General features: G+C 42.4%; 1 protein-coding gene across 1 annotated transcript in view; it reads left to right on the top strand.

Annotated features, from left to right (window-relative positions):
- n4bp1 (nedd4 binding protein 1) overlaps positions 1-23,804 on the top strand; it is a 28,895-nt gene that overhangs the window by 4,989 nt on the left and 102 nt on the right. The window contains exons 2-12 of the mRNA XM_028585453.1: positions 2,177-2,404; positions 3,002-3,175; positions 4,213-4,730; positions 6,972-7,341; positions 8,434-8,757; positions 10,445-10,680; positions 17,199-17,329; positions 17,790-17,886; positions 19,596-19,703; positions 21,902-22,003; positions 23,307-23,804. The exon at positions 23,307-23,804 is cut by the window's right edge and continues 102 nt beyond it. Coding sequence (XP_028441254.1) covers positions 2,177-2,404; positions 3,002-3,175; positions 4,213-4,730; positions 6,972-7,341; positions 8,434-8,757; positions 10,445-10,680; positions 17,199-17,329; positions 17,790-17,886; positions 19,596-19,703; positions 21,902-22,003; positions 23,307-23,688 — 2,670 coding nt within the window. The 3' untranslated portion in view covers positions 23,689-23,804. The remainder of the gene's footprint in view (positions 1-2,176; positions 2,405-3,001; positions 3,176-4,212; positions 4,731-6,971; positions 7,342-8,433; positions 8,758-10,444; positions 10,681-17,198; positions 17,330-17,789; positions 17,887-19,595; positions 19,704-21,901; positions 22,004-23,306) is intronic.

Here is a 23,804-nt window from a genome sequence, read left to right on the forward strand (position 1 = left end):
GTCACATCCCTTTTAAAACCTAACTCTAGTCTGGCTCAAAGGATGTGCGATGCCGGGATAAAGCCTGACATCTGACGCATCTCCCTCCCCTCTCGCTATCTCTGTCATCGGGGGCTAAGCGCTGCCCAGGGCGTTTGTGATTGGTTTAAAGGAACACGCCGTCTTATTGGGAATTTAGCTTATTCACCGTAACCCCCAGAGTTAGACAAGTCGATACATACCCTTCTCATCTCCGTGCGTGCTGTAACGCTGTCTGACGGTTCCAGCATTAGCTTAGCCTAGCACAGATCCTGGAGGTGAATGGTTCCAGTAATCCTACTGCTCCAAATTGTGACAAAAGTGACAAAATAACGCCAACATGTTCCTATTTCCATGTTGTGATTTATAGAGTCACAGCGTGTACAAAAAACAACGTAACATGAGACACAGCCATCTTCTAACAGTAAACAAACCGGGAACTATATTCTCAGACAGGCTTGCTGCGAGCATATCACTCCGCCAAAGTACTATATTCTTCCGCCTAAGAATATAGTTTGTTTAGGGATAGAAGGTGGCTGTGTCTCACGTTACGTTGTTTTTTGTACACGCTGTGACTCTACAAATCACAACATGTAAATAGGAACATGTTGGCGTTATTTTGTCACTTATTGGGAGCAGTAGGATTGCTGGAACCAGTCACCTGCATGTTCTGTGCTGGCCTAATGCCGCTGGAGCCGTTGGACAGCCTTACAGCACGCACGGAGATGAGAAGGGTATGTATCGACTTATCTAACTCTGGGGGTTATGGAGAATAAGCTAAATTAAATAAGTCGGCGTGTTCCTTTTTAAATAAATACAAACAAGCCAGATTGTTTTTTTTTACCCTATCCCAGAATAGATAGGCGGTGTAGCCAAACCATACTCCAGCGCTGTGGAGATAGCAATGCTAGTCTTGCATAACTCCAAATAAAGCTAAAAATACAGCCACTCCGTTCCCCTCTATAGCCATAAAGTTTCTGACCAGAATGTGATTGTTAGAGCGACTTACCTCCTGTTTGATCTGCCAAAAGACAAATATCAACCCAGAATGCAGTTGTTTTTTTGTTTTTTGTTTTTTTATTGCTCTAGCACTTCATGTGTAATGGGCAGATGTGACTGCCTGTCTATGTGTGCTTCTGTTTAATATCATTTGGAATAAATGGTGACCGTTGTTTGGTATGCTTAAAGGTTATTTAACCATTGCATACACAATCATACTGTATGCTTAAAAGTCAGAAAACTAAGTAGATTTACTAAATGTAAACCTAACTAAAAACCAGATTTCTATTTTAATTGTATTTCTAGTTATAGTACCAGCAGCTACACTATCTCAGTCCATTTGGTGATTGCAGAGGGCCATGCCTACCAACGAATTGTATGGGTTGTTTGATTTTCAAAGCCACACCCAAATATTTCAATACTCTGTCAAGTCTAACGTCCTTTCTTTCTTTCTGTCCCACTGCGTCACTGTTGAGTCATTTTACATTCTCAGTAATTTTTGTACACATTAACACTAAAGAAATGTGACACAGTATCTATGAGGAAGTTACTGCACCCACCTGCAGCTGATTCATCCGAACATTTCCCATAGCCAGGAGATTCCCTGAATCAGTGACAAGTGTTTAGTTTCAGCACGTGTTAGCTCTACAGCAAGAGGTGTGTTTGAGTGTGAGTGTGTGAGTGTGTGAGTGTGTGAGTGTGTGAGTGTGTGAGTGTGTGAGTGTGTGAGTGTGTGAGTGTGTGAGTGAGTGAGTGAGTGAGTGTGTGAGTGTGTGTGATACAGACAACTTAACTAATCAGTTACATGTACTAGGACAGTTAGTGGGAAATAGATCAGTGTTACTGTTTTCCACAGTGGTAAAAGGGAGCACATACAAGCAATTTTGGGACTAGCCCGCTTAAACGAAATGTATATATTTAATTTAGCTTGTTGTGCGTCATTCTGAAATTTGCCGAAATTACAGATACACTTTAAGCAGCATGTCACTAATATTTTTGTACCGTAGATCCCTGTTTGGCTATGTGTAGTTTTTACCAGATTGTTTTTATTAGATAATGTGTGCTTTTTTTCTTTTTGTCAAGCTGCAAAAGCACCGTCCTACATAGTAATTATAGTCCCATAACAGTTTTTTTCTTTGCCTTGTCATATTCCTTGCAGGAATATGTCCGAGGACTCTGTGACCCAGAGCTGCAGAAAGAAGAGCGGTACCCAGTGGACATGCACTGTATCTTTGCTGGTGCCCGGGGCCTCTTCCTGGACAGGCTCATACGGGACACAAGTGCTGAAGTTGTGGTGCCTGAGCCGGGCCGCCTGCGGTTGTTGGGCCGGGCCGAACCCGTAGTGATGGCCCAGAGCAGAGTTCAGCAATTTGTAGCACTATTCCAGGTAGGGTTACCCATTCAATTCAGTTCAAATAACTTTATTTGTCCCCTGGGGGCCATTTAAAAGCACGATGAGTAGTTCTGACAAGTAGAAAAATATATAATAAATACACACAATGCCACATACCATAATACATATACTTAAAGTGCATTAGAGAAAAAGCAGCAACACATGTCCAGTTTTATATTAAAATGATTGTCCATCACACAACAGTGCGAGTGTTGAGAAAGAAACAAACAAACAAAGAGAGTGGAAGGGAGGAGAAAGACGATATGTAATATATGATATGTGATCACACACATTATTATACTATACATAAGGTTAGTCTCGTAGATGGATGATTATTGCATAGCCAGATTTTCAAGTGAGTTGTAAGGACCTCAGGAAGAATAGCACCTGCAACGCAGGAGCTAATAAGGATTCTAAATAAACAAACAAACCAACCTGATAGCTTTAGTGGAGGACTGTTCCGCCACCTTCACTTTTTTCTACATCTGTAATATGTATTTTGTCAGTAAATCTTGTAGTTGGAGAAGGCTTTACAGCAATCGTCTTAATCCCATTGAAAATCTGTGTGTGTGTTTGGGTTGATGTATCCAGGAAAAGCAAAGTCTACCGAGCGACAGAGAGCCGGCAGTGAAACGAGCTTTCAAGTCCTTTGTGGAGGAAAGGGATGATAAGTACACTATGGAGCTTCTTTTGCTGCCCAGTGCCCTGAAGGAAGAGTTACTGGGACTGGCTCATAGCCCCACTACCACAAACACATCCTACCTGGTCAGTGTATATCCTTTTTAATGTAAATCATTACTACAGCATAACCACTTTGTGGAGCTGAAACTTGGATTCCCTAGAGTTCCTTTGCATTATTTGTTAATGTCAAAATAATGTATGTGTCAAACCATTCTGAATGAAGTATTGTGGTGCTGCAGAGACGTCCCGGCCTACGAAGCCTATCCTACAGACTACAGAAAACATCTTTGTTTGGTACAGATCCTTGCAAAAATCACACTATAATCATTTTAATTTCTTTCATTGTTAATAATTTTCAATGATACTGAGAATAATGATTCCCCTCATTCCCTCCAATATCGTGAATCATTTTGCAATCGCGATATCAGTCAAAATGATCGCAATTAGATATTTTCCTCATATCGTGCAGCCCTAATACCGTGTATGGTTTCACACTAGCCTTTGAGCTTTTAGGTTTTAAAAGGTGAAGTGTTCTATTCCTGTCTGGACCATTGCTGCACGTAAAAATGTGGCCACGTGTGTTGTGTCAGGAAATAGGGTGGGGGTTGCAGGTCATTTTAAGACAGACATTCAAACGTGCCGTCTATGTGCACTGCAACTCTCACAACAGACGGCAACAAATGCATCCCAACAGACAATGTCTGGAGGTGGAAAGGTTGGAAAATTACATCTGGATCAGACCGTAAGAAGCTGATGCTGCTGGATCGGATTTTGGAGCCACTTGCTGATTTCCCAGAAGGAAGTGGTCCGAATAAACTGGCAGCTGATGCTCTCCTACAGCAGATCTTCAAGATTGACTTTAGGAAAGTTCAGAGATGACACCGAAGATGATATTGTCAAAGTCGTCAAGCTCACGGAGTAGCTTATGATCAAACCTGACACACTGTATCTAACTGCGTTTCAGCCCTAGTCATGACCATGGCGAGAGTTTGAGGGAACCTTTTACTGTATTGTAGTCTTTTATTTATTGTATTTCACTTTAGTTTGACTTAAATAAACTACTTACTTACTTACTGTACTTTCTTAACCGCGCTGATGTGATGTTGTGTTTCCTCTGCCAGGTTCAGCTCAACCAGACGCTGCATCTCGGCATGGCAGAGGTGGACCAGGACCGCTCACAGAGCAGCACCCCTGTGACAGAACTCTCCAACCGCATCCTGGGCACCAGCTTCGAGGAGAAAGGGGCCGCGGCGGCAGCAGCGATTGGCGGCGGCGGTGGTAAAGCAGGCGGAGCGATCGGCTTCGGTCCGGAGGCCGTCCTGCTCAACGGCACGCGCCCCTCGCACAAGCGGCGCTCGTCCGAGAGCGAGACTCGCGACACAAAGAGACAGTACTCTTTGGAGCGGAGGGACGAGTCGCCGGAGAGAGCGAGAGAGAGGGAACGACCGAGGGACAGAGAAGGCCGGGGGGGCAGTAGCAACTGTAGATCCAAAACCCCTTCTGCCTCGTCATCCCTCTCCTCCTCCTCAGGCAAAGCAAACACAGTAGGCGGTGCGATCATGTTTGACAGTGAACTCTCAGATGACGGGGAGGCGGTAAGCCCCGAAACCAACCTCCGCTGCTTGGTCAATTTCTTCAGGTAAAGGTCATAATAGTTTTAAAATGTTTTCAAAGGAATGAATCACTACATGAGGGCTATTAGGGGAATTACTTGCTAACCAAATATGTAGTTGGTAGACATGGGGAGTTTGACTTCATATTTTCTTCTTTGTATCAGGCTGTACAGGGTTTTAGATAACTTATTGTTCATCTTTTTTTCTTGTGTAGGATAAGTCAGTATTAAAAGAATGTTTAAAGTGCTCATATTATGCTTTTTGGCTTTTCCCCTTTCCTTTATTGTGTTATATATCTTTTTTTGTGCACGTTATAGGTTTACAAAGTGAAAAAGCCCAATGTCCACCCCAAAGGGACTTACCATCTCCAGCAGAAAACACTGTTCATAAACTGCTCCAAACAGCTCTGTTGTAGTCCAGCCTTTACTTCGGAGACAAACGTGGTCACTTTGTAACACACGTTATAATGCTCGCCTAGCTGCTAGCGTGGTACACCCTCATACTCTGCAACTGACTAGCTAGCAGTACTTACTGCGCATGTGGGACTCCCAACAAAGATGGTACAGAAGTGAGATGTCTCACTCTGTAGCTAAAACAGAGAGCTCAACACAGGGTGAAAAGAGGAGCTGCAGCAATGTGCAGTACAATAAATATATGGTGTTTTCTGAAAATTAAACTGCGTAAACCTATTCTGGTACAACCTCTAAATACAATTATGAACCTGAAAATGAGCATAATATGAGCACTTTAAGCCACATATGTACATAGAAAGACTTAACAGGGGGGTCAAAATCCACAGTTCTCTTGCAAAAACGCATTCTAATGTTCAGCTGAAGCTAATACGAGGCTTTAAGAGACTGCGTTCATATCAAGTTGCCCTCTTCCTATGTTGTTTTTGTAGTGTGACGTTTCCTTGTGTTTCTTTGCTGAGCAGCAGTGGTGGGATAGTGAAATACTAACAAGACTATAACTTTGGAAAACACTCAGATGGTTGGTCTAACGCAGGCTTTTTAAACCTCCGTGTTGGCATTGGTTGAAAATTACAGCAGGATTTTGCACAAAATAAGGACTATGAAACTGACACCTGCCTCATTTAGTTGGGTTGAATCGCACTAGAGTTCGTTTTCCCCCTTGATGCGTTCATTCGGGCAGGTGTGAATGCAGCAATCGCACTTGGTTGCGCACCAAAAGTGGACCAAACAAGTGTACCGAGACCTCCTTCATAAGGTGGTGTCGGTACGCTTTAATTTTTATTGAAAATTTTTGGGGCATTTCAGCCTTTTAATGGAAAGAACAGATAGATATGAAAGGGGAGAGGGAGGGCAATGACATGCAAGAAATCGCCTCCGGCTGGACTCGAACCCTGGACCTTCTGCATTGAGGTATTACACCTCTATATATATGTGCGCCTGCTCTACCAACTGAGCTAACATGGAAACCTGTCGGTACGCTTTTAATCGAACTCTGGAGCGGTTCGTTTGGGGTGAGAAAGTGATCCGACCTCGAACCGCCCCAACTACTTTATGTATAGTCTGCGAGTCTGAGCTAATGTCTCCTGTAGTCGGGCGTGCTTTGCAGTCTGCGATGCAGCAGAGCATCAAACCGCAGCAGCTTGCAACGTTTCTCTTACAGTACAGAAACAGACTGCGGTCAAGCTCGCCGTCACTCGCATTTCCGTGGTCAAACCAGCCGCCGCTGAAGTCGGAGACAAAGACGCCGGCAGAGCAGAGCGATGTCTCGGTGAGCAGAGCAGACGTAGTAACTTCGCTCGCGAAACAACGTCGCGATAATTTTAAATAAAATGAGCTGGTTTGACCATGGAAGAGATATGCACCAGTCCACAACACAGGACATTCTTCCTGTATTTACTTTCCCCGCTCCCCCGCCCCAGACCAATGTGTGAGTCAGCGTTCTTGCGTGGTTTGTAATGACGCGTTTTGGGACGCTTGGATTTTTCTCTCTGTGAAACGGAACTGAACCAAGGGGGAAATGGCTCCTCAACTGATTAGGACCATAGCAAATGAACTATAGGTGAAACGCCCATACATTGGAATTGCGTTAGGAAGATATCTCTTCAAAACCAGTATGTACAAGTGGAACGTTAACATCCACCAATAACGCTTGTACATACAGTATAGTGTGGGCATGTGAGTATTGTTTTAAGACAGCTTAAAAAAAAAAAAAAAAAAAGGGGGAACCTATCCTTTAACTTTGCCACACCTCTCTTAACTGCCAAATCAAACATTGTTGAAATCGATTTTCTTTAGAACCATGGGTTACCAGCAGGAAGTGGTGGAGCGTGTCGTCAAGGAGACGGGACAGACGGAAGATACCTTCCTCGTTCTGGAGAAAATCGTTGAGGAAACCAAGCGTTGTGAAGAGGGGTCAACAGGAGGGGGGAAAGCAAGACAATTGAACTCTGTGCGCTCCCCAGACGCTCCCTCGTCCTCCTCCTCCTCCTCCTCCTCCTCCTCGTCTGTGGTCTCTCGATTCCGAGAGAAGGAGCGCGAGCTGAGCCGAGCGCTGGTAGACCCGGCCCGGTCCAAAGAGAACATTAAGCCCAATCAGCACGGAGGCAGTAGCAACGGCCTGGGCCACCGGAGGCAGTGCAGCGGCAGCGAGACCAGCACGCAGCAGGTACGGTACACCCCCCCTCTCAGTTCAACACTATTTTTCATTTGATAAAACACCCAAATATATTCTAACCCAGAGGTCTTCAATGTCTTTTAGGCCAGGGACCCCTTAGCTGAAAGAGAAACAGTCGGGACCCCCTACTGCATATATTGTATACAATTAAATTGCATATGAAACTGGGCCGAATGGATACAAATAAATAGTTATTATTAATGCATCATGTTTTAACATTAAACATACATGTGGAAGGCCCAGTGAATCCTTAAGCTTAACTGTATGGCTACAATAGTGGCTTACTTGCCTATAGTAAGCTTCAATGTGTAAGTCTTTATTTTTTACAAATATGCCAATTTATCTTTGCTATTTATGTTGGATTCATTATATGTATATTTTCAGACATAATAATATTAGTTTTTGAAAAAAGGTGATGTTTTTCTTTTTTTTTCTTCAACATAATTTGGTGGACCTTCTGTACTAACTTTGAGGACCCCCTATTTAAGATCTCTTTTCTAACCCCTTGGACTGTGCGATGAGGGAAAGACCAAATCGCCATTTTTCTTTCTTTTTTTTATCTTCCTGGCTTAAGTTTGAAGGTTTGAAATCACAGAGCAATACAGATGTAGACTAAGTTGCTTCTTTGCATGATACGTTGCAGCTAATATAACATGACGTACTTTTACTATCTTTTTACTTCATCTCACCACCGAAATCCACATTTAATCTATCACCCCGCATCACTTTTACATCTCATATCTTAACTCCCGTGACACATTTAAGTTTTCTTTAAAACCGCCTTCGCCCCCATTTTGTCTTCTATCCTGAACTCTTATCTTTTCATCTCAAATCCGTTCCAATAGCGTGCTTCATATCTTATGACTCAGTGTTGTTTTTGTTATTACGCCACCTACTGTCACCTGATTTCAGCTCATCAAGCTGCCTTCAAATGTATCTAACTTCACACTGATGGCTTACAACACGGATACATGTGATGTTGTCATAATCAACACTTGCTTAACGAGAGAGATTTAAATGGCATTTATTTTTATATTAACATTGGGCCAATAAATCAAGAAATCACATCAAATGTCATTTCAGGCCATCACTATCAAGAGGAGCTCCAGTGCTCATGGGGGAGCAGGAAGCTACGAGGTTATTACCATTGACGATGACGAAGATGTCATCCCCATGACGAAAACGGCGGACAGTAGGACGTCCCGGATGATGACGGTGCCACACCTGGACACCCAGTCAGGATCCAGAACGGACTACCTGGCGCGCGGAGGGGGACAGCGGGACTACTTGTCGCGGGGTGGGACTCAGACTCTGGGAGGATCAGTGAAGGTTGAGACTGTGACAGCGCTGCGCAGCACGCCTCAATGGCTGACCGCCACCACCACGTCCTTAGCTTCGACCCCCAGTGTAGGTATTACCTTAAAGTCCCCCCCCTCCACTCAGCAATGGGTTCTGTCTTTTGTTTCTTCCCTCGGATGTTTGACATTAACTGTACGTAATGATGACATGTGCTGAGCTTGACACTAGAAGACTGTTTTCACATTAATGTGCTGAAGAAAGAAGTAGGGGATATCTTGTGAAAAAACTTAAAAATGAAAAAAATATTTGCAAATTCATTGATTTTGGGATTTTTAAATGAGAGGGGAGTAGATGTAGTTTTGAGAATTTTATAAAAAAGATAATTAACTTTTCTTTTTTGAACGCATCAAACGCAATATTATTCAGAGTGACAGTTTATATTTCCTAAAATATGTCTGGAGGGGATCTATAATATATAGTTTTTTTGCACAATGGAGGGGTGTTAAAGGAGAATTCCGGTCGATTTTAAAACGTAGCTCTGTTGTTTGTAAATTTGGAGCGCGGTCCGTAGCGAGAAAAAAGAAAATAAATGTGTGAAAGAAATGCATAAAAGTTGCGCTAATTCAGCTCTGTTTAGTTCCGGTGTTGAGACGGCAAGACTTAGGGAACGTCTACAAACTACAACACCGAAAAGAGATACAACAAAAATATTTATTAATTTAATGATTAAATAAGATAGTGTCTCCAAACTTACTTCAATTGTAACTTGTCTCCTGCTAGTTGTACTACAGCACTTAAGCATATGCCTATTTTTGAAAATATTTTTGTATCTCTTTTCGGTGTTGTAGTTTGTAGACGGTCCCAAAGCACTCGTCTTACTGTCTCAACAGAGCTGAATTAGCACAACTTTTATGGATTTCTTTCACATCTACTGCAGTCAGATTCACTGTGTTCACTCGGGAGGAATCACTTCACATGGGTAGGCACTTGTAATGACAAGTTTAAAACTTGCCCGGTTTCATGCTCATGGGTGTTAACGCTAGTAGGAGGATACAACACACAGATTGTTTTGGTTTTTTTCTCGCTACTGACCGCGCTCCAAATTTCCAAACAACAGAGCTATGTGTTGAAATCGACCGGAACTCTCCTTTTTAAGGGGGTAGTTTCCTAAAGTCAGGGAATTTAACAAAGCATCAGTCAGATAATTACTTCACAGTTAGTCAGTTTCAGCTTTCATTCCTACTGCTGAATCATTTCTGGTTGTCGACTATATACTTAAAAGAAGTTTTACTTCCGGATGAAACCGATGAACAATGAAACAAAATTAGACAAAAATTTACTGTATATTTCATTGTATCTTTTAAAAAAAGCTAGTGGACAGCACAAAATGCCTCAAAGGTATCCCAGTATTATGGTAATCAATGGATTTCCCTCGACTTGTCATAAATAAACCTGACCTGTCATAAATATGGATTTGTTCCATATATTTTTATTTGGTTGCCCAACCTTGATACTTAAACTATACTCACATGTGGGCACTACAAAAAACTACATGTTCATTCATATTTTCTGAATTTATTTTTTTAAATATTAAGATTTTTTTTTTTTTTTACCATATCGCAAAGATCTTCCCAACACACATGTTGCATCACAGAGCTGGGAAAAAGGTCTTAAAAGGACTCATGGCGGGGACTTGGAGAGATGGGTGTTTTCCTGATTCATGTCATGAATCACTTCCTTGTCTTTCTATTTATTTTTACAAGTCCATTTTTTCTTTTTTTTTTTTCTTCCTCAGTCAGCTCAGCCCATCGCCCGGCCCTCGGCCTCTCCCTATCAGACCATCGGCCACACAGGGTTTCATGGGGTTGGAGCCAGGGCTCCCCCTGCAAACGACCCCCCAGTGCCCCCGGTGACTGGCTTTGCTCGTTTCCATCAGTCGCTGAGGACTCCCTACACTCTGAAGCTGCCAAACGAGCCGGGACGTCAGGAGCTCCGACACATCATCATAGATGGCAGCAACGTGGCGATGGCGTGAGTCTGCAACACGCACACACACACGCACATATACACACACACACACACACACACACACACACACACACACACACACACACACACACACACACACACAGATATACACAAATATAAGCGGTCTTCAATTTTATTTATAGTATCAAAGCAGAACAAGAGTTTTGACACTTTACAGATGGAGTAGGGCGAGACCACACTCTATAATTTACAAAGACCCAACAATTCAAGTAATTCCCTCAAGAGCAAGCATTTAGTTGGCGAGGAAAAACTCCCTTTTAGGCAGAAACCTCGGGTGGTGAGGAAAACTTCCTTTTAGGGAGAAACCTGGGACAGACCCAGGCTCTTGGTAGGCGGTGTCTGATGGTGCCGGTTGGGGGTGTGATGAACAGTGGCAATATTAGTCACAATAAAGATAATGGAACTATGACTAGAAATAGTAGTTGTAGTTCATGGCGTAGCAGGGCACTGCAGGGCATAGCAGGACGTAGCAGGGCATAGCAGTGTAGCAGATTAGGTGCCATCCTAATCCAAGGAAAACTGCTGCTTTCCTGGCCTTTATTGACAGCACAGCTTGATGATAGGAAAGGGGACAGAGAGAGGTGGGATGAAACGGCAAAGGGCCGTGGATCGGATTCAAACCCGCAGCCAAGGACTCAGCCCTACATGGGGTGCGCACTCTACTGGGTGAGCTAGAAGTCGCCCCGATATAAGCTGTCTTTGCATTGTTAAGAAATGTAAAGAAATGATTTAATCAAATGTATTAAATGTGCGTGTCATGGAAGTTGGACACCAATGATAAACTTTTCTGTGGCAGAAAAATCTGAACCTGTGCTGTGGATTCCAATATGCAGAAATAAGGCTTCAACCAAAGCAGTCCTTCAGATTCAACAACTAAGAACCAAGCCTACAGGTTGATTTTTTTTATTTCACAGCTAACGCAAATAATGTCTCTATGATTTGAGAGACTCGAGAGTCGTGGAGTTTGATCTGTTAAAATCTCTCTCATCTGTGTGCTTGGGCACCTATCACACTTCAGTCTGACAGCATTGTGGGTTTTGGTCAGGGGATTTTTTTTGAGTGTCTGCAGTGCACATAATATCAGTTCAGCTCAGAGGATATTGGTTTCGCTTCTGGTACTTTAGACTAAAAACCGCGAGATAGGTCGCAGAGATGCGCAGCGCGCGTACACGTCATGATCGCTTCTGGAGTTGTGCCTTGAAAGGTCAGCTGCAACGAGCTCAAAACCTTATTTGAACTTTGAGCGCAACAATTCCGAACGGTGCGCAATGCCAAGGGTAGCGCACCACCTAGGTGGGTGGCACACTTTTTTTATTTTATTTTTACACACATTTCAATGCTCTTTTCAAAATTTTTGACGTTTTTTTTATTTTATTTTTTATTAAAGGTCCAATGTGTAGGAATTTCTCTCATCTAGTGTTGAGATTATATATCGCAATGAACTCTCTTGCACCACGTAAAGTACGTGTTACAGCTACGGTGTAACACGGTGTAACACGGTCTCTTGCTCTTTTCAATATCCTTTTTCTGGGCAAAGAAGAAGACTCCTGTTCCTGAAATTTGGATTTTGACTATGCGTGGTCTTCCATGTTTCCTTCTTCAAACTTGCCAGGGGGCTGGGAAGCTATGATACCCATTAGCAGCATTAGCAGCACCAGTGACTTTATCATGTGACCGCGAAAACGCGAAAGGCGGAGCAGTACGTCCTGTATGTCCCTTACCGGCTAACGTATTTCAAGTTGCCGCATAATATGGAGCGTCTACCCCAGTTCATGCAAACGCAAATGTAAAATTTCAAGCCAAAAGGAATACTTGGAATTGATGGTGGTGGTAAATATTCATGAAAAAGGACAAGTTGGTGAACGGGCATCACAGATTTTGATAATGAACAACTAAACACACTGGGCCTTTGTTAGTGCCTTGTTTGACACTTTTTTCAAAGTTTTATTCTGCTGTCTTCTGGACTTTCAATGCCTTTAGTCGCTTTTTTTCATTGTTTTTGACGCGTTTGTCACTTTTATGTCAAAATTCTTTGACGTTTATTTTTATTTTTTTAACATTTTGATTGCGAAGAGCGCTGCGTTGAACCATCCATGTTATTTTTGGGCAATTCTGTTGAAAGAAACCCACATTTCCAATATAGAAAACTTTTGAAAAGGGGTCAGACTTGCCCCGAGGACAACAGGAGGGTTAATCACAAGGCTAGAACTATTACCAGTGGCCTCGTTGTGTCGGGGATGATTAAATTTTTTAAAGAGAGGTTTTTATGTGAATCGCCCCTCAGTTCCTCTGAACATTATAAAGACAAAATACGTGGTACAAGGTGCTAAAAGTGCATGAGTAAATATCGGAGCACATTACTATATCTTCCTACTCTGATGCAGCATCTCTTACTGGTAGAAGGGTAAAACGTTGTAGCTCCTGTGATGATAATTCTAATACCACACCTGTGGTATAGGCACCATGTTTTTTTCCTTTTACTCATGAAGCCGCCATCACCCTTCCCATCAACATCGCCATCATTTATCAGTTAATGTCACACATACACACTCTCAGTCATACTCTCAATCTAAATGAACTACCTGTGTTCAATGCGTGGGTCGCAGCTTCAACTCTTATTGTGTAGGTGCACCAAAACGTAGCCCACGCATACACACGGTGTTGTTACTCATCATCTTTGTGTGTGTGTGTGTGTGTGTGTGTGTGTGTGTGTGTGTGTGTGTGTGTGTGTGTGAACCCGGCAGAGCGAAAGCAGTTGTAACAACACGATTTATTAGTGGGGGAGCACTACGGGGGTGTTTTGGGGAAGAAAGGCCTTTTCTCGTAAAACATTAGTGTCTATAGTTTCTGTTTTATCCAGTTATTGTGCAACAAAGGAAGGATAGAGTGCAGCTGTTTTTTTGTTTTTTTTTTCTTCTTCCTCCCTTTCTGATGATGTGTCGTCACAGTCTTCATCCCGGATGAACTCATTTTTGCAACCACTTCCTTCCACGCCTTGTGTCACTCCGATTCTCCCTCCCCCTTCCCTTTTCGTCCTTCCTCCCTCCTTTCCAGAAGTATGCCTAAACATAAAAGCACAGGTCACCTCTGACTCGACATCTGTCGTCTGTCATACAGGATGAACGAAAAGATGTCCTCATTATTTGTTTTATCCTCACGAGTTCCAAGATGTTTTCACTTGTCAGGTTACACCTAGGTGATTGCACTGCATGCATAATCTCTTCCTGCTGTGGAGTCCTTCATCACCTTCTCTTTCAGCAATCGGGGGAACTTCCCTTCTTTTTTCAGCTCTGACCGCAAGCTGAAAGTTGTCTGTGTGTGTGTGTGCTCTCACCCTTGTGTTTGTGACATGGCATTATAGAAGTATATTATTAGTAAGATAACCCCTTGAGATGAATCATCTCATTTTCGAAGGGGGTCCTTAAAACAGTAACAGTAAATACAAAAACACAAAATACATTCACACATACACACAGCACTCCCAAGCCATCACCAATTCATCTCTCTCTCCCTCTCTCTCTCCCTCTCTCTCTCTCCCCCCTTCCCCCCCATATACACATTTTTATATAGTAAATTTGCATACATCCCAAATGTGCTGCTATTTATAGTAGATGCCCAAACCGGAGCCAACTCACAACTTCTTACTAACACAGACATACAGACAACAAGTTTGTAATCAGTTACATGTGCTAGGATAGTTAGTGGGAAACAGATCAGTGTTTTTTTTTTTTCCACAGTGATAACACTTCACCATCAGTATCACTGTTTGTGCCAGGGGTACAAAATAAAAAAATGTTATGGCCAGACCTACGTCACTTTGCTGGAGACCTGCTAAATATTTTTAGTCATTTATTTTGTGTGTAACAAGCGGCCACACAGACTGTTGCTGTGCGTCATGGTGAGGCCAGATTGATGATCAACATAGTAACCCAGTGCACAGGGAAGTTACCAGTAGAGACAGAAATGCACGTGACAAGGAAAAATGAAGAGTGAACAGAAGCTCCATTTATAAGGCATCGCGAGTCTCGTAAGTCACCCATTCAGTTTCGGGTTGTGTCAAAATGTGAAACTGTTGAAGAACACGGGGTATTGTGACAGCCGTGTTTTTCTGCTGTAAATGGTTACAAAACTCTTCCCAACTGTAATTTCAAATTTGACACAGAGTCAAACTTTTTTCCTGAAAATATTCTCTTTTACGAACAGATTACCCCAGCATAAAAAAGGTTGTCAGGAATGTCTGCTCTATTGATTTACAGTGGCATCATAAGTTTATGATCTTAATGCCATTATTAAAAAAATTTGAAAAAATCCAACCTTTAAGGACACCAATTTTCTTAACATTTTGAATAATGTATCGTAACTAAATAAATGTTCTTCCTTAAAATACAGGGGGCTGAAGTAAGTACACCCCTATGTTAAATTCCCATCGAGGCAGGCAGATTTTTATTTTTAAAGGCCAGTTATTTCATGGATCCAGGATACTATGCATCCTGATAAAGTTCCTTTGGCCTTTGGAATTAAAATAGCCCCACATCATCACATACCCTTCACCATACCTAGAGATTGGCATGGGCTACTTCAACTTTAGCATGGGTTCCTTAATTTATGAGTGCCACTGTATTAGGTGATGATCAATCAGCTTTGAAGCGTAGTAATGAGGCAGAATTTCCTTTAACACACACGCACGTGAGACCATCAAATACAGAATAAATACTCCTGAAAACAAATCCTTCTAGTGTTTTGAGTGTGGCTTGCAGCCAGCTTCCTGCTCGGTGAGACGGGCTGCTCTCAGGGAGTTTCTCATGTTTGTTGTCGTTTGTGTTGTTTTGTGGTTTTCTGTCCTAGCGACCCATTTGTTGTATTACAGCTGTCTGACGTGCGTGTACAGACTTTGCACCTCACCACCAACAGTGTGTGTGTGTGTGTGTGTGTGTGTGTGTGTGTGTGTGTGTGTGTGTGTGTGTGTGTGTGTGTGTGTGTGTGTGTGTGTGTGTGTGTGTGTGTGTGTGTGTGTGTGTGTGTGTGTGTGTGTGTGTGTGTGTGTGTGTGTGTGTGTGTGTATTGAGTACCACCAACATAACTGCCAGGTTTGTCATTACTTCTGTTGCCAGGGAGACCATTGAAACCAGTTTGACGTTCAGTGCTGTCCTGCTAGAATGTTAAATATTCTGAACTTTTACACACAATTTAGATTTCAGTGCTTGCAGCACTGCCTTATTTTGTAGTTTATTTCCAAATGTTTTTTTTTCTTTCTTGTCAGTCTTTCCAGAAAAATGTTTTTTTTTGTGATTGTTGCAGGCAAAAATCCTTGATTATGCGGCTCGTTTTCTTAAAAAATGCGATGGAATATGCAGGATATTTATGCAATTTTATGCGCTGAAATTGACTTGCAAAAACTGCGGTTTGATGTAAAAGAGAAAAAGAAGTGATTCCCCCAACACCCTGCTTTTCGATGATGTTCATGTCGCGTAATTCCGTCACTTCATAACGTTCTCATGGCAACCCGGCTGCTCTTGTGTGAAGTAAACGCAACATTTTTCAACTTTCTGCTAAGATATGTGACTTTTTTGCAACGAAAAAAATAAATTGCTGATTTCCGCGCAAAATATGCGGGGCTTGCATGATTTCATAATCCCCGCATATTTTGCGCGGAAATCAGCAATTTATGCGGCGAAAGTGGGGCGTATTTGAAAAAATGCGGCCCCCACATAAATATGCAGACTTTGGCTGACTATGCATTGAATGCCACAACGTGATTTGGATTCAATTTCATTCAGGGGCCTGTGATCAATATGAGACGATATCATTAATACCCCTGTAACAGAATCAGTTAGATTTATATCAACTCACCAAAAAACTAAAATATGATTTGACAATTTTATTACTGAGCTCTTCCAGACATTTAAATGAAAAATACACTTTTTTTTTTTTTATTATTTATTTTTTTAATAAAAAGAATAAATATAAAGTGGCAATTTCAAAATAAAAGTGCATCTTTGTGTGGCCGGGTTGGCTCAGTGGGTACGGCCAGCGCACATATACTGAGAGGTTTCTGCCTCGATGCAGAGGTCTAGGGTTCGAGTCTGACCTGTGACGATTTCCTGCATATCTTCCCCCTCTATCTCCCCTTTCTCACCTAGCTGTCCTGTCAAATTAAAGGCGGAAAAGCCCCAAAAAATAATCTTTAAAAAAAAAAAAAGCCGCATCTTAAAGTTGTGTATCAATATTTTCTCTTTGCATCACTGATATTGGCTCGCTGATCATTGAAGCGATATATTGATCCAGATCTATGTATCGTTGCAGTCCTAGTGCCTACCCCGGCAGCCTCGTTTCTCCTTACTGATAAACCTTTTACCATGCCAAGTCCTATCACTGGAGACGCTGCTCATCAGTCGTGGACCTCAGTGGTTCAGACATTGCAAACTGAAACAGGTCACTGATTTCTCCACATGCTCCTTGATCTCACTGTGTCCCTCTTCTTTTCCTCCCCATCTCTCCAGTCACGGTCTTCATCGGTTCTTCTCCTGTCGAGGAATAGCACTGGCTGTGGAGACCTTTTGGAGGCGGGGCCACAGGGAGATCACCGTATTTGTCCCCCAGTGGCGTCAGAAGAGAGACCGACTCACAACAGGTGCTCGTGTGTGCACGTGTATACAGGGCAGTCAAGTAATAGAACAGCGATAGGTTTCTCATTATTTTGGTTCTTTGCTCTCACATTGTATTTCTAATGTCAGAGTGATTAGCAGGTTAAAGTGCTGACTTTCAGCTTTAAGGATATTAAAAAGTTTACTGCCCTTTTTATAACCATGTTCAGTTACAGAGCCAAACTGTCCTAATACGTTCTTTTACATGTTACTGTATCCAGTTGAAAGTAACAATATAATAATTAATCGTTTTCAATTAGGCCTCTGGTAATAAATACCAGACAACTTTTAAACCATTGAAACAACTTTTCAATCTATATACGTGCATGTTTGACAATTCAGGACCTGAACAGTAGGTGTGTGTTTTTTTTGTTTTTTGTTTTTTTTGCTTTTCTATTTTATTATCATGTAATATTAAGACAATTGTTTTTTTTTTTTTTATTGTAGAGCAACATTTTTTAAACCAGCTAGAAGACCTGAGACTGCTCTCCTTCACTCCCTCCAGAGAAGTGTGTGGCCAGAGGATATCCTCACACGACGACAGGTACACACACACACACACACACACACACACACACACACCAAGTCTTAAACTTTACCAGACATCTTTGAGGAGAGAGTGCACCAATCTTGAATTCTTGAAAAGACAGAGTTGTTTAGACACGAGAGATTGAGTCGTAGAGCAGTGCATTTCACATCTCATATCTCTGTGCATTTCAGTTCCATTACCAACTTTTCTCCTCCTACGCAAATATCTTTTGACTTTTAAATATTTGAATATTTGACACTTACTCTCACCGCACCCATCTCCAACTACAGTCAAACTGTATTTTCATCATAGAGATGAGTAAGCTTCCATAGAAGAACTAATCTCTGTTTACACTAAAGCGCCCAAACCGCACGTCTCATCAAAATTCTCGTATAGTGGGCATGTGCGTGCCGGGCAAATAGGAGGCGGCATGTATACCCCGCCCGTTGCTGGTGGTTGCCATGGTAACGTTAAGTAGCTTAGTCTCTGAGAACGAGACCCAATCAGACAGAGAAACGTTGGCGTCAGCGTAGCCAAAGGTCTCCGTTTGCGGCCGTTGAGACTGCAACACAACCACGCAGATTCCAAACCAAAACGGGGTCAGAAGTGTTTTCAGGTGTCTCCGTTTTTGGGGGCTCTGAAACGCCAGAGCAGTGTGAATGCGAGGTGTAAACGTAGCAAAAGATATTGGCAGCAATGTAAATGTAGCCTCACTAGAGGACATCTTCAACAGACAAAAAGTGTTCTATAATGATTTAAAATACTGCAAGAACTGCTCTGTTTTGGTGTTTAGGCCAGATGAAGTGAGTTTTGAAAGCCACATCTCTCAGCAACTTAAGATTGACCAGCAACTTTATCCGTTCTCACAGATAGATTAGTTTTTATTAGATTAGTAGCGTTATCAGCTGAATAGCTTAGTGCAGGCACTAATGGATCCAACTGTGTATTTCGTAAGTTACCCCACTAATAATGCCCAAAATGATACCCAACTTCTACACTAGTACAAATAGGTTATGTGCTCATAAAACGAACCCTTCTTCTCTCTCTGCTGCTACTGCTACCGACAGTAAGACGAGTGCTTAGGGGGCGTCTACAAATTACAACACCGAAAAGAGATACAACAAACATATTTTTTTAATTTAACTTATTTTTTAAAAGTGCTGTAGTACAACTAGCAGGAGACAAGTTATAATTGAGGTAAGTTTGGAGACCGTATCTTATTTAATCATTAAATTAATAAATATGTTTGTTGCATCTCTTTTCGGTGTTGTAATTCGTAGACGGCCCTAAGCACTCGTCTTACTGCCGGTAGCAGCAGCAGCAGAGAGCAGAAGCCAACAGGCAAGTGTTAAAATAAACTCCTGGTGTACTTACAAACTTTCCAATCCATCGTTTTATGAGTGCATAACCTATTTGTACTAGTGTAGAAGTTTGGTATCATAATTAGTCGGGTAACTTACGAAATACACTGTTGGATCCATTAGCACCTGCACTAAGCTATTCAGCTGATAACGCTAACTCTCCCAATGTTCGACCCAGGTGATAAAAAGGTTCTGGGGGGGGGGGGTTGTTTGGCTCGAGGTCGTGGTGCAAAGGAAATTACTCCGAACCATCACTTTAATCTGACCTTTTAACGCAGGGAAAATCCACAGTCCAATATTATCCATAATCCATATTCTCTCTCTCTCTCTCTCTCTCTCTCTCTCTCTCTCTCTGTCTCTTAGGTTCCTGCTCCACCTAGCAGAAAAAACAGATGGGATCATCGTAACCAATGACAACCTGAGGGACTTTGTCAATACCTCGGACACCTGGCGCAAGATCATTCAAGAGAGGTGATTGTGTGTTACGTATACACAGCTCAGTCAGTCATTCACTTAGTATATGTTCCATTACCCAACATGATAGTGGAAAGTCCCATGGAGGCAGACCGCCAGCTGGACGACTAGGATTGGGCATCGAGAACCGATTCCTACTCTGAATCGTTTCAAAAATTACGATTCCATTGGAATCATTTCTTTATTGGAATTGTTTGGAGCATTTGGTCTCAAATCTGATTATGGGTTCCAAATTTAACACGCGCAAGTTTGGGTTTCCGTAGCGGCCAGGCGCTTGTTGTGTTGCAGCCTCGGAGCACAGTAAGCGGCGCTCTAGTGTGGCTTTATTTATAACCCACCATTGAATCAAAATAAAACGTTCCTCTTATTTGTGAAATAAGCACGTGACCCGTTTTCATCTACAACCCTCAAAGAATCGGAATCGAGAATCGATAAGAACTAGGGCTTTGACTTTTGCCCAAAAATCATATTCGAAGTTCATTTGTGTATTAATATTCGAATATATTTGAATATTTATTAATAATATTTTGACCATTAAATGCCTTCAGCAAGACCTATATTGTGTGTGTGTGTGTGTGTGTGTGTGTGTGTGTGTGTGTGTGTGTGTGTGTGTGTGTGTGTGTGTGTGTGTGTGTGTGTGTGTGTGTGTGTGTGTGTGTGTGTGTGTGTGTGTGTGTGTGGCGGCAAATCTGGCGAAAACAACGTTTACGAGCAAACACATTTACAAAAAATAATGCCCATAACAGGTTAGAATATTAAGGGCTGCCTAATATTTGTTCGAATATCATTATTGTTTTAAATATTTGAATGACATTTGAATAACAAAGTTCGGAGTCAAAGCCCTAATAAGAACCGGAATCGAAAGGAAGAATGGCAATTGGAATCAGAATTGTTCAAATCCAAACGATGCCCAACCCTATGGATGACAAATTTTAAGGGCGTAACATTTATTTACTGCCAGTTTAATTCAATTTAACAACATTCTTTAAAAAAAAAAATAAAGAAGAACAAACGGAGCCTCAAGAGCAAAGTAACATTCACAGGGGGGGGGTCAGAAGTCATGTTTGACTTCTGATGTACACACCTAATGCTAATAGAAAGAAGATTGATTGTTAGAGGTCAAATAAAATGAAAATAAAAACTACAAAAATATCTTGCCTTTTCAAGATCACAAATTACAACTATAATTGTTTGCAGGTTCATTTAGTTTTTTTCTATTATGAGAATGGTAATATTGCTAGCACAATTACAGCAACTCTCTCGGAGTTGATTTGAGAAACTACAGGAGACCAGGTCCACTGGGTCAATCTGTGCGTGAAACGTGTCGCGCTAGGTGACGCTGCTGACACAGGTTAATTGCTGGTTAGACTAGTCTGACTAGTTCAGGCTGATTAATTTGTGCTTCTGTGTTCAACAACCTCTGAAAGAGGGAAGCCAGCCTGGACAATGTGCATCAACTGTCAAACGTGCAGTCCACCAGGATCTCCTGGTGTTTTTGTGTCATTGTTGCCACCCCGAAAGTTTTTCAAAGGTTATGGTAATGTACAGTACATTATTTTGGTCTAAATAGGGACCATGTTTAAAATTGCAACTGTAGAATGCAGTAATCCCACACCGTAATCACAATCATCAATGAGATAAATGCTTTACATAAAGTTTTAATCCAGTGTTTAAAAAAAAAAAAAACGGCACTAACTAACGAACAGTGTAGGTTCAACACTTGGCATGCAGTACTCTTAGCGCAGTGGTTTTAATTTGGTAGGTAAATCATTCCTGTATCAGTTGATATTTGGTTATTGAATGTCTTTGAGGGACTTTTATGTCCTAAATGAAGCGAGGTCAGGGAGAGTACAGCTCTATATACTGTACAATGACCGAAATTCAGCCTTGGTGCAGAATTACAGCCACTAGAGCCAGTCCCACCATGAGCTTTCCTTACTATGTGCCATTTCTGTGTCTGTAGCTATTTAGGGGGGGTGTGGCCTTGACCAACTGCCATGCTTCGCTTGTTTGCAAGCCATGATGTCTCTCTCTCTCTCTCATGGGTGGGCCAAATTCTCTGGGTGGGCAAAGCAGAGAAAGGGGAGGTAACCTTTCCCCTTATGACCTCATAAGGAGCAAGATTCCAGATTAGCCCATCTGAGCTTTCATTTTACTTTATGAAATATTCATATTTCTTTCCTTTTCACTAATAGGTTGCTTCAGTTTACATTTGTGGAGGACCACTTCATGATCCCTGATGACCCTCTGGGGAAAGACGGACCTCATCTAGACCTCTTCCTGCGTAAAGACAACAGGTGTGTGTGTGTGTGTGTGTGTGTGTGTGTGTGTGTGTGTGTGTGTGTGTGTGTGTGTGTGTGTGTGTGTGTGTGTGTGTGTGTGTGTGTGTGTGTGTGTGTGTGTGTGTGTGTGTGTGTGTGTGTGAATACATACAGTGACTTAATAAATGTTGAGCTATTGTTGGCGCTTGTGCTCAATCAATCAGCATTTCTTTATATAGCGGTTTACAGCAACTAGCAGGTATCCAAAGTGCTTTACATCAAGGACCAAGAATAAAACCTAGGCTTATACCATGGTCTGGGTCAATCCATGATTCTGATTGGCTGCACGGTGTCCATTTAAAAAGTGTAACAGGACAATAGATAAAAAACAGTTGCATAAGAACCTTATGGGACTGGAATGGTTTGTTCCAGGTATTAGTCACACCCTCAAGCGTAACCAGGTATGTGCGTAAGACAGTTAGTGCAACTTGTGTGTTAGCGCCATCTTGTGGTGTTAAGAGGACGAGGCACTGAAGCACCACACTGTTGGAAATAACCGATTCACATTTCCGTTTTCTCTTAATGTAGGGCAGGGGTGTCAAACTCATTTTCCCAGAGGGCCACACTGGAAAAAGAGAATCACACCAAGGGCCAGACATGTAGAATTTATTTACGTGCTTTTGTTACTTTTCCTCATTTTTGTTGTTTTTGTTCTGACTTTTTTTGTGGCTTTCTCAGACATTTGTCACCTTTTTTTTAAATTGTGTTGCTTTTTGTCGCATTTTTGTTGACATGAAGCCCTACAAAAGTCATCAAAAGAGTTCCTTAGCCATCATAGAATTTAGCAAATCAAGCAAAACAATTTTTTTAACAACCGGTTTCTCAGCCTGAATATGAAAACACTCTGCTGCTTCTGGGGGAATTTCTGAGTCTCAGAGTCGGCAAATCTGCCAAATTCTGCTTTGAATGTCAGCTAATTGCAGTTTTAAAAACACGTTCCTGTGTTTTTGGTTTGGCGCACAACTAGGATGGCCAAAATGTATTGTGAACCTAAATTGATACGCGGGCAGATCTAAATCTGCAAGGGGCCAGATTTGGCCCGCAGGCCTTGAGTTTGACACCTGTGATGTATGGCATTCATTTAAAACGGTAAACAATCACTTTCACCCTGCAGCCAATCAAAATCACCCAGACCATGGTATAATATGCATTAAAAAGCCATTCTAAATAAAAAAGTTTTGAGTTTAGATTTAAAGAAGAGCTGCGTCTTTAAAAGAACGAATGTTGCCATACATGGCTGACCTTTTCACACTGTCCCCGCTCTATTTCTTCCTCTCAGGATGGCTCCAGCCACTCCCCTCCCTCTGAGACCCCCAGACTTCCGGCTGTCCTCCCAGCAGCAGCAGCAGCAGCCGGTCTACGTCCAGGCCCTCCATTCGGCTCCCCGGAACCCCCCGCCCACGCCCCGGCCCCCTACCTCCCTGATGCCCCACTCCGCTGCGCACTGGCCCCACTCGGGTCCACCCGAGTGGCACCCGCCCCGCCGTTCCCCGTCCCCCTCGCCCTCGCCCCCTCCCCAGCGGTCGCCGGGGGAAACGTCGGAGCTGAAGAGGAAGCTGTACGACATCTTCCCCGACCAGAAGCAACGGATCGACCGCATCCTCAGCGACAACCCGTACATGAGAGACCTGAACGCCCTGTCTGGCCTGCTGCTGGGATAGAGCCCGGAGACTCAGCAGACACACACACACACACACACACACACACACACACACACACACACACACACACACACACACACACACACAGTACATATGCAAGAATATACATGTCGTGC

The sequence above is a fragment of the Perca flavescens genome, chromosome 8, assembly GCF_004354835.1.
Source record: "Perca flavescens isolate YP-PL-M2 chromosome 8, PFLA_1.0, whole genome shotgun sequence".
NCBI classification, from domain to species: domain Eukaryota; kingdom Metazoa; phylum Chordata; class Actinopteri; order Perciformes; family Percidae; genus Perca; species Perca flavescens.